General features: G+C 51.5%; 1 protein-coding gene across 1 annotated transcript; it reads right to left on the bottom strand.

Moving 5' to 3' along the window:
* Positions 1-5,515: 5,515 nt before the first annotated feature.
* On the bottom strand, positions 5,516-11,245 carry SOD3 (superoxide dismutase 3). Its single transcript, XM_079153496.1, has 2 exons — positions 11,091-11,245; positions 5,516-6,997 (listed from the first exon to the last, which is right to left on the bottom strand). Exon 2 carries the CDS (start codon positions 6,979-6,981, stop codon positions 6,247-6,249), a length of 735 nt encoding a protein of 244 aa, XP_079009622.1. The 5' UTR covers positions 6,982-6,997; positions 11,091-11,245; the 3' UTR covers positions 5,516-6,246.
* Positions 11,246-11,600: the final 355 nt, after the last annotated feature.

Raw genomic sequence — 11,600 nt, forward strand, 5'->3', positions numbered from 1 at the left:
CAACGCAGCTCCCAAAGCTGAGTGCACCATGGTCCTCCTCTGAGCACCTCCCGCAGGGAAGGGAGCCTCTGGGGCAGTGGAGGTTGAAAACGCAGCCTAAGGAAACCAAAGCTCGTTCCGGGGTCATGGTCCTGGCTGGGACACCTGACACAGTGGCCAGCCTCCGCCAGTACTTTCCTGTGGTTCTTGTCTCCTGGTGGGGCCTCCAGCTGCTGCTCTCCCACTCCCCAGAGGCCACCTGCCTGCCTTGTGAAACGAGAGGGTGCTGAGTCAGTGCCCTGTTGCTCCTGGGGGCAAGGACACATCCTCGGTCTCTGACCGAGAGCCCCCGGGATTCCATTCCTGCTCTGTGTCCCAGTCTATCATTTACCCCCCAGGCCTACCCCATAACTCCTGCTCAGGGGAGGTGGCTTCTGAATCTCCCGAGCTCACACAGGCCAGTGGTCATGAACTTCCCAGGATTGGGCCTCAACTACTGCACAGGACCCCAGAACCAAAGGAAAACACAACCAGATTTCATACAATAATAACAAAAAGAAAAATTTTGCCACACATACGTTCTGGTGTTGACACACAGTTGAACTCATTTGTCACCTTCTAGAAAGCAGGGCAGATGATAAACTCGAGCACATGTCATCAGGACTGGAAAGCTCTGTGAACCCCAGAGAGCCTGGGCTTTGGGGAGATGGGGACAGAGAGAGCCATGACTTAAACTCTCTGGGTACAATTAGCCTGGGAGGGTCTTGTGTTATTAAGTGGGCCAGGAGCAGGTGAGTGAGAATCCTGTCACATAGGATCCATGTCCAACATGCCATTCACATGTCCCATCTAACATGGTTCTTCTGTTCCTCGGACATTAAAGGGAGCGTCACCAGTTCCTTGTGGTTGTCTGCTGTCTTCTTAAGAGTTGTTGGGAAGATTTGCTATGTTCTTGCCCTCACTCCACAAGATGACCCCACTTCAGTCTTGGTTCTCTCAGCAGCAAGTCACCCTTATGGAAATGTCAACAAAAGGGAAGGGCGTTCTCTTGCATAACAAGATCTTCTGAAGTGCAGCCCTCCAGGGTTGGTGCATTGCAGAAAGTCAGCAGGGATCTGGGCTTCCATCTCCCTGCTTCACTCTCCTCATGATGAGAAGACAGCTGCACCAGCTCCGGGTGTCACCTGTTCCCACGTATGTCCCAGAGCAGAAGGCAGTTTCTCCCCACATATGTAGGTGGGGGCTTTAAGAGCAAGGAATCCAGTTCCTGCCACATTTCATTGGTCAGAATCATCACATGCCACCTAACCAAGCCACATGCCTGTGTCTAAAGCAGTCTCTAGTAAGGAGATGGTTTGCCTGTGATGGGTTTGCGTTCATGGAGATTTACTGTCTGGATCAGGGAGGAGCCTTGTCCCCAGGTGCACAGGCACCAAAGGGATAACATAAAGAAGACCATGTCTTCGAAGTGCAGGAGAGGAAGTCACCAATGGTGACTTTGAGCCCCACATGTCTAGCCCGTCTTTGGTTACCTTTGAGTTTGGAGTTGGGGGAGGGGAATTTTTTGGCCCCCTCCTCCCTGGGCTCTTCAGGCTGTCCTGCTCTGTAGGTGGAGGCTCCCACCTGTTTGACTCTACGGGTGAGTCTGTCCTGCTATGTTCCCAGCTTGCTTGCCTGCAGAATGCAGAAGAGTCTGGATAGATGCAGTCAATCTGGCAGGTCTCCTAACACAGGTTCTTCCCACACTGCATTCCTGTGACTGCTCAGTACCGGGAGCTGTTAGGTGTGGATTTTTACATACGGGTATTTTCTCTTTCTTTTAATTAAGGCATGTGGAAATGGATTGGTGTTTGTAAACCAGGCATTTCTCATCCCCAATTCCTTCCTGTTCCACATGCCTCCTGCCCACCTGTCACCCTCTTGCCTTCTCCCACAGCTTGCCCCATGTCCACTGGGCCAGGGGCCTGGATGGCCCCTGCAGCTCAGCCCTGCTGGTGCCTCCTCCCCACTGGCAACCTTAAGACAGCGGAACGAGTTTCATTTTCCATCCTCATTCCTCTTCCTGTGCCCTGGCTCCCAAACACATATCTCGATCACTGTGCAAAGTTCTAGAACCAGGCTCTGCCCTCAGTTACTCACACTTCAGAGTGATTTTTCCCATGAATCCCTCCCACTGGGAGCATTTACACCCTGCTGATCATATGGCGTGGAAAGTTCTGTTTCCTCTTTTAGGAATTTCAAAGACCAGACACTTGCTTATTGAGGGTGTCTTTCTGACTCTTTAAAATGACAGTTTGCCTTGTCCCTCTAGCTGCACTGTGGGTGACAGGCACCCACTTCTCTTCGGAAAAGTTCTCTTTGAGCACCTTCTCTCTCTGCTATCATTCTGGAAGCCTCCATTTGGAGCAGTCCTCCTCCTTAGTAATACCAGGGTAGCTTCAGACAGCTCCAGTTAGGATGTCAAAAAGTCAAAGCCCGACTCGCTGCTTTAATATATTCCTTTTTCCCCGAATGTCTTTCTGAACAGAGAAAAAACTGAAGATCAGAGAGATGTGAACGGGAGCTCAAAGCAAATCTAATTAGAAAGAAGCAGAAAAAAGTAAGAAGGCCTTGCCTCTCGATATTATGGTGGCTCACAAAACAAAACAGGTTGATACAGCATGAAAGCAATTTAAAGTGATAGATACAGATATGCTGTCTTACCTTTCATATTACCTCTTTGCTAAAAGAATTTTTCTTCTGTATTCAGAGGGAAAGTCTGCAGAACGCTGAACGGTTTGATTTGGAGAATCTGTGAGCTCAGGAATATATTTGGGAAGCGGAGCCAAGGCCAGTGATAGCCTATTAAATTTAAAACAATTGGCTTTTTTTTTTTTTTTTTTTTGTATTTTTATTTAAAGAAAGAAGGAGTCTCTATTCATGTGCAGACCTTGCTATATTGGACTCTCTGATCATCATGTATCGCTACTCTGTCTTTTTTGTTACCTGAAATAAAAATGTGATAATTTTCCTGATATTGATGATTAATTATATTATTTCCTTGTTCTCCCTTGCTATGCTCCCCGCAGGGGCTGAGCATCACTTCCAGCGTATTGTAGCGACTTAGCCAATCTGTCACCTAAAATTATTTGATCATCTGGTAGTCATGAAAAAGATGGGGAATGTAAAGATTTTATGCTTTTAGTCAAAAAAGGCAGATCTAAAATCAGTTAGTTTATTTCCTGCAGTCTTTCAAGTTGACCAAAGCACTTGCTGATTTGCTCCATTTTCTTACGATTTTAGTATTTCTGTGTATATGCACTAAAAAGCCCCGTTTGGGGGGAGGGGGGGAAATTCACTGCAATTCTGAGAAAAAGCTTATCCTAAACATCTAAAGATAGCATTTCTAATTATTGTCTACATTGTGTTTAAACTATGCAAACTTGAACATTATTCTCTCTTTACCAGCTGTGTCTAGGTAGAGTCATTACATCAAACGCTTCTAATTTTACAAAAAGAAATCAAAACAAGTGTGTGTTTAAGTCCCAGTGACAAACGCGAACCCTGTGAGTCAAGTAGGCAAACTGATTAGCAAGCCACCGGGAAGTCAAAACAGCAAATATAAGGAGATTAACAAAACAGATCTGTCAGATTCAAGGAATAAAAATAGACTCCAGAGGCCACGCAGGGTCCAATGGGTGGTCTTGGTGGCACACGAAAGTTCTATGCCAAGAACCAGATGTCTGCCCTGTGCTTTGTGGCACATCTTCATCTCTGTCCCCCACTGCCATGAACTGGGTAGCTGGGTTCATCTCAGCCAGCCTCTTTTTTCTTTTCTTTTTTTTTTTTTTTCCCGCGGTGCTGGGGATTGGACCCAGGGCTTTGTGCTTGCAAGTCAAGCACTCTACCAACTGAGCTATCTCCCCAGCCCCTCAGCCAGCCTTAATGGACGCAGAAATCCTTTTTGAAAACCTCAGAGGTAGCCACCTTCACCTGGATCCTTCCAGTTGCATGACATGATCTTATAAGTCAGCCCAGTCCATTAATAGGTAGCTATTTTTCCTGACCTTAGCCACTGCTCTAACTAGATATTAATTAGATCCTTATTAGGTAAGCAGGCTCTGCTCTCCACCTGTTATTTCATCATGAAATCTTCCCAACAATCCAGTGTGAGGATCTGACTTTACAGATAAGAAAACCCGCATTTCTTTGCCCTTACACCAAATCAGTTCACCCCCTATCAATTCCTCTTTGTTACTTGGCTCTGGAGACCCACAGGATAAGGTGCCAATTCTATTCCCATTAACAGAAGGAAAATGGAATGAGTCTGCTAGAGGGTCTCCCCAGCCCTGTCTAGGGACCAAGGGTGGTAAAGAGGGAAATTAAGAACAGAAGACATTAAAAAGCACCTGCATTCTTTGGGAAAATACAGACCAAAGCCCCTTTGATGATCCTGAGTCAACCACTCTCTGGGCAGCAGAGAGGAAGATAGGGCGATGGGGGTGGGGGGCGTTATTCCCCTTTCAAGTGCTCATATGCAATTGCTACGGCATTTTCGCAACTTTTGATTGTGGATCTAGGCAAATACGTCCATTTAAGATCTGGCTATTTAAAGACTCTGTTTGCTAATACCTTTTCAATGCTGACCTGTAAGTTCCCAGTGAACATTTCAAACCAGGAAGAGCCAGGTGGTGGAGCAAAGCCACCAGCCTCTTTCTCCAGTTGTCACTGGGGTTCAAGGCAAGATGTTAAAATAACAAGTTAGTCCTAGTAAGAGGCAAAAATAACCAGTGGGGCTGGGTTTCTGGCTGTGGTTCACTTTGACTCACTGCCTGATGAGTCTGGGAGAAATGGAAGCGGCCTTTGAGCACCTGGAAAGGAAAATCTATAGTTGGGAGTGGGTCTCCCCAGGAGGTAGTTACCACAAGTGCTTTTGCTTGGTAGATGAAGGTGTATGCACAAACTCTTCTAGTGTGTGTATAGATTATAATTTTCAGAAAGGGAGCTGGAACCCCCACCTAGCCCTAATCAAAATCAGCCTGCCTTTGGAACCCACTGCTTCCCTTTGCCTTCTCAACTTGTCCTGGCACTGATACTTTCAGCACTTTTGGATGCCAGCACCAAGCCCTGTGACTTGCCCAGTCACATGGCTTCACTGGCAGTGACTGGGACATCTGGGAAGTAGACCAAAGGCTGCACTCATAGGCAGACTCAGAGGCCACTGCCCAGGTAAGCTGGGGCTTGCCTCTTCCCACCCAGGCCAGTGGCTCCAGCATTGAAATCACTCACCTGGGCACTTGGTGCAAATGTTTTCTTACTTCCCTTTGGATTCCAAAGGAATCTGGGATGTGCCTGTATGTGTGTGTGTCTCTCTCTCTCACACACACACACATGCACACACACACATATATACTATATTATATATAATATACATGTATGTATTACGCATGTATATATTTTTTGCTATCTCAAAAGAATCAAAATTTTAAAAAAAATTTTAAAAGCTGAATGTGGAAGAGAAACCTCAAACAAACAAAAAGTAGCCAAAATCCCAATGCATGATTGAATTGCTGTGTTTTTAATGTGCAACACAAAATTGCCGAACATCCCCCAAAGGAGCAGCTCTCTGAGGCTGACTGGGAGACAGCAGCAGGCCAAGGTGGGGAGACCCAACAGGGAGGCACTGCAGGAGTGCGGTGGGCAGGAGAGAGGCCCCATAGGAAACCTCAGGGCGGTCTCAGAAGGCCTAGGAGGAGGGGTGGAGGAGGTCCTCAGGGCAGAGAGGGGTCTTTGCCAGTAGGTGGGGGCTTAGGGTCAGGGCCAAAAGTGACCACACCCGGAGGAACTCTGAGTGATGGCCTGTTTCCATGTGCCTGGGTGGGGGGAGCCCAGAGATATTGGGGGGTGACCACTCAGAGGTCCTGGGTGGCCCTCAGGATTGAAAAGGCGAGCGTGTTGCACTCACGGAAGGGGCCTCAGGGTAGAGGGTGTCTCTGGACACAAAGAGACTCAGAGATGGAGGGGGGGTCTAGGACTATGGATTTTTCTCTGGACGCAGAGGGGTTCTCAGTGAACGTGGCAGTGCCTCAGGTGTGGCGGGGGTCTGGGGTCCGTGAAGGTGTCTCAGGGAGAAGGGTCCTGGGGTACACAAGGGTATCCAAGGGGGCTCTCCATTGCACAGGGGCGTGGGGCATGGAGGGCTCTGGGACACATGCAGGTCCAGGTGCAGGGACTCGTGGCACGCAAGGTGTCAGGCCTTGGCGCTGGACATGCGGGGCTGGGCGGCACTCAGGCGGCCTTGCACTCGCTCTCTCGCCTCCGCTTCTTGCGCTCCGCGTGCTCCTGCGCTTGGCGCGCCCAGGGCGCAGGGCCACTGGCGCCTACCACGCAGCAGGCGAGCCGGCGGCCGGCGTTGCCGTTCTCCACGCTGGCCTGGTTGCCGCCGCGGCCCAGGTCGTCCTCGCCGGCATGGACCACCACGGCGCGGCCCAGGATCGAGTAGGGGCCGGCGAGAGAGGCGGCGAGGCCGGCGCGGTATTTCCAGAGGCGGCCGTCGCGCACCGCGAAGTTGCCGAAGTCGCCCGGGTGCTGCGGGTGCTGCACCCCCAGCGGGTTGTAGTGCGGCCCGGTGGACTCGCAGCCCTGGCTCAGGTCCCCGAACTGGTGCACGTGGATGGCGCGGCTGGAGCTGTTGGGCTGGGCCGGGAAGCCCTCCAGGTCGAAGAAAGCCTCGAGCTTGGCGCCGGGTGTCTGCTGCCGGAAGAGGACCAGGCCGCTCACCCGCGGCTGCGCGGCGTCCAGCGAGGCGGAAGGCTGCACTCGGCAGACGGCGTGGAGCGCCGCGGCTGGCTCGCCGCCCGCCTCCCGCCGCTGCGCGAGCTCCTGCCAGATCGCCACCACTTTGGCGTGCGTGTCGCGGATCTGCTCTGCCAAGTCGGAGCCGGGCCCCGCGGGCTCGGGGACATTCCAGGTGTCCGCGAGACGGGCCGCCAGGAGCAGGGAGCAGTACAGCCAGGCCAGCATGGCCGGAGTCAGACACCTGCGGGGCGCCCCCGCGAGGATGGGGCGGAGCAAGCCTTAGTCTCTCGAAATACCGCATCGCAAGGGCCCCCACCGTTGTCAGATCCAGCCCCCCAAGTTCCCAGGGGGCGTCCTGACCCAGCGGGCATTCGGGGACCTGCTGAGTCGTGGGCACTGGGGTAGGAGCTCTTTGTTATAAAGGATGAGACCCCACCTGAGAAATCTCAGCCATCTGAGTCTCCAACCATCATGGTTCTTTCAGGTCCTGTTTCCCTGGCGTGGAGGGAATGGGTCTCAGGGCGCATGGACGGGCGCGGGTGTCTCAGGACCCCCCCAGAACTCCCCGTCCTCATCCCTTCCTGATCTCCTGCCTGGCTCTTTCTGTATCCTTCCAGCAAACAGACACTAGACTTAGGGCCCTGCCTTCTTAATTTTTGCATGTACTGTGCTCTCTCTGCGTGCCCTCCCACGCAGTAGACTTGGAGTTTGTGGTGATACAAACTTGGTTTTTCTTGGGTGTCCCCGGCACCTAGGCCTACACCAAGCAATAGGAGACATATAACTGATTTTTAAGAGAAGACACAAAAGCGAGGGACAGGTGGGTACCAAGTCATTCCAACACCATCTTATGCTGGAGTAGGACAGAGGAGGTCGTGCCCATCTCCCTAGGGAACTCCAGGAAGACTTCCCACCATAGTTGACTTTCTAGCTGAGTGCCACAAGATGGGTAGTTTCCCAGGAGAGCCAGGTAGGATGGCCTATTGGACAACAGGTTGTCCACAGACTGGGAAAGGGTACAGTTTGGGATTGGAGGAAATTCTGGGGCTGGAATGTGGTCTCTCTGACCAGGCAAAGTCGGGGCTCAAGAAGAATCTGGAGCCAGGCACAGAGGGAATGACTTTGCCATGCTAAGGAGGGTGGTATTGGCCAGGAACTGGTGCTGGTGGAAGAGTTCAATCAGAGGAGTGCGCAAGAGAGGGTTTGTTTTGTTTTTTAAAGTCCAGTGTTGTGTATTCAAACAAGCTAGAAGACAGAATTTTGAAAATTCTCACCATAAAGAAGTGCTAATCGAGGAGATAGACATGCTAGCCCTGATATGAACATTATCCAATGTGTACATGTATGGAAATATTGTATGGTATCCCATTACATATGTTCAGATGGTATGTGTCCATTGAAAAATCATTTTACAATAAAGCTCACTGAATCTGACAGGACAAAGGGGAAAGGCTGGGTTTCAGGGATGGAGAGAATAGGGAAAGGGATGGGAATAGTCCAGGGAGAGAGAGACACACACAGAGAAGCAGAGATGGAGAGAGCCTGATGGAGACCAGTTAGGAGGCCGTGGAAATAACCTAGGGCAGAAACCACAGAAACTTGCCAAAGTGGAGGCATCTAATAGAGAGGAGGGCGTGGCCTATCAGCCCTGGCAGGAGGACAGGAGTGGCAGCAAGTGCAGATGCCTGAGGTTCCAGCGGGGGAAACTGAGTGGCACTCAGGGTTCTAGGCCTCTAGGGGAGGGAAGGCATGGAGGACAGGTGAGGCCGGTCTGCTGAGGCTGGGATGCTGGGGCTGACCAGGGGAAGCAGGTGCATGGACCTTTGGAAACCCCGACCTGGAACTGTCTGGGAAGGGGAGACGGAGCTACTCAGTGTTGGCTGCACACCAGATTCTGAAGTTCAAGAATCAGACACCCGGCTCTGCCCAGGAGATTCCCATCCAGCCAACTTGATCGTTGCTGCTGTTGTTTTTTAAAGCAAAGCTCAAAGATTCTGGGGCCAGCCAGGGATCATGGAGCCAGATAAAGATTTGAATTTCAATCACAACATCTACAGTTGACCTTCAGTATCTGTGGGGAATTATTCCCACAACAGCCCCCACCCCATGGATGGACTTTAAAATCTGTGGGTGCTCAAGCCCTCCATAGAAAGAGGTGGGGTTTGCACATAACCTGCACACATGTCAGGCACACTCGAGTCATCTCCGGATTACTTACTGCATTTACCAGTGTATATGCTATGTGAATGGTTGTTATATCATATTGTTTAGAGAATAAAGACAATGAAAAACAGTCTGTACATGTTCAGAACAGACATGATATTTTTTGCCAAATACTTTCCACCTGAAGTTGGTTGTATCCACAGATGCAGAACCCAAGGACATGGAGGGTGACTGTACTATGACTTCATAGGGGCACTGACTTTCCTAGCCTCCTGTTCCTTACCTGTAAAATTAGGACAGTCATAACACCGACGGTCATGGTGAGGATTAAATGAGATATTTATAAACCAGGCTACTTTCACGTTTTAAAATCTGCCCACAGGGATTAATGATGCCTCCAAAGAACCAGTTTGAAGGTCAACTGAACTTTCAAGGCCTTCTTCAACTCCACCGGCCATTTTTAAAACAAGTTGCAGGATGAAGTGTGTCTTCCTTACATAAGTGTTACAGAAAGTCAACTGAGAACAGTGGATGAAGGCGTGGACTCTGGAACTCGCTTCACAAATCCCCAGCCTGCCCGCCACTTCTGCTCTAAGGGCCATTGTCATTTTTATAGAGAGCAGCAGAATAAAATACCCGGCTGCAAAGTGTAGCCGGGCCTACTTCCCCCCTGAGCCTCAGCTTTCTGATCTGCAAACAGGGCTCGGGCACCTGCCTCAGAATCTTGCTGCTAGGCTTGAATATACCACTGGCATTTCTGACACTTCCTGAACACAAAGGTCAGGCCGAAACCTCTTGGCATGTGCTATTTGTTTTAAACCTTCCCGAGACCTCGTGAGGTAGGTGCTAGCCTTATCCAAAACCCAACATGCAGGAAACTGAGGTACACAGGGGCTACTCCTGTGCTAAATGCTGAGCCCGAGGTTCAGGTATCACATGCACAGCTCTCGCCTAGGGCAGGCAGCACAGAGCCTGTGCTGGAAAGTTCTCAGCAAACAGCAGCTGGTAGCCAGCAGAGAGAAACTGGACCATCAGCTAAGAGAGGCTGCGGAAGCCATGGAAGGAGGAGTCGAGGAAAGGTTCCAAGACGGAGGAGCTTCAGAAATGGGCAAGTGGGGGTCATCCCTGTGCACCCTGCCTGGAGCTCCCATCTGCAGGGACCCTCGTTCTGAGGCAACCCTGCCATTCAGGAGCACCTACCCCTGGAGGGCCTTCAGATCATAGAGCAAAAACAGATTGTTTGGTGCGTCAATGGGCTTTGCTTTCAGGAATGCCTGAGTAATAGTAAACAGTTTAACGAGGTGTTCCCTCTTGAATAGAAAAGGAAAAAGACAATGCTTCCTCCCACCCAGGCACATGAGACTCCTTACTTCTAACCCTGTGCATCCCCTGTCCCTGGAGGCCCTACCTAAGCTCAGCCTTCTGGAACAGTCTCCTGTCTAGTGAGACAGCAAACAACCAAGTGACTTTTTGAGGGCCTGCTTTGTGCCAGGGTCTGCAGGGACAAAGCTACCGGGCGGGGAGGGAGGGACCGGGAGGCTTGTCCTGAACCGGAGGAAGCCACCAAGCCTGTATTTTCCTCTTGGCCCGTGTCTGGTCGGCTGCCACTTCCCTGCCATTCCCTGAAGCTGCAGTAGACAGGACACACCAGGCCATGTCAGAGGTGGGACCCGGTGTCACTTTCTCTGCTTCTCCTGCTACTCTCCTAGCCACCTCCTCCTGGGGTTTGGGTGTGCTCGAATCCCTCCCAATCCCTCCACTGCCTCCTAGAAAGAGTCCATGCCCTGAGCCAGAGCTGGCCAGGCCCTGGACAGTGTGCCTTTCCTAAGCAGGTGGCTTCGTAGGGTATGGCACCTCAGGGTGCCGGCCCCAGCCACGCAGCATCCAGAGGACAGGCTTTTCGTCAGGTTTCTTTTTTGTAACCCTGGGGCCTTCACGGGCTGGCCTCTGGCCTCTGGCCTCTGGTCTCTCCAGGTTGCCTCCCTCCTGCCCCCACCCCCACCCCACCCGGTACCTAGGGACCCATCCCCACTTCTGAGGGGCAGGCGTCTTTACTCTCCCACGAACATGATCCAGTCCTTTCCCGAGAAGGGGTCTGTGCCCCACCCCGCTGCCGGCTCCCAGTAGGCACGCTCAGAGGAGAACAAAATGAACCCCAACTTGGCACCCACCTTTCCCGCTCTTCCAAGAGCACTTTCCCTCCTGCGGAGTGGAAGCAGCACCGGCCACTGGAGGAATGCGGGCTGTCCCCAGAGCTGGGGTTTGTGAGCCAGCCGGAAAGCCAGCCCAGCCCGGGGAGTGGTCAGCGGGAGGGAAGAAGGTCATTGGGCCTGTCGAAAAAAGGCGTCCAGATGTCCCTGGTTGCAGAATTGCCTGGCCTCCCACTCCTCTGTCCGCATCTCCCAGCCCGGGCTCTCTTGCCAAGTATTGCTGACCTCCCTGGCTCATGCGGAAGGAGCCAGTAACCTTCAGACACAGCAGGGGACTAACAACGAGAGAGAAAATAGCTTGTTTGAAGAGGTATACAATGGCCTCTTTATTGAAGGTCTTTCATTTTCTCCCGATTTCCTCAGCTATTGACTGATTTTTCTCGATGCTGACATGTGTTTAAGATGGGCACAGGCACCTGGCATCTGTGTGGGGTGTATTCTCCAGGTGTGCCGCCCCACCTTGCAGAGGTG

This window comes from Sciurus vulgaris (genome assembly GCF_902686455.1).
Source record: "Sciurus vulgaris genome assembly, chromosome: 9".
NCBI lineage: Eukaryota > Metazoa > Chordata > Mammalia > Rodentia > Sciuridae > Sciurus > Sciurus vulgaris.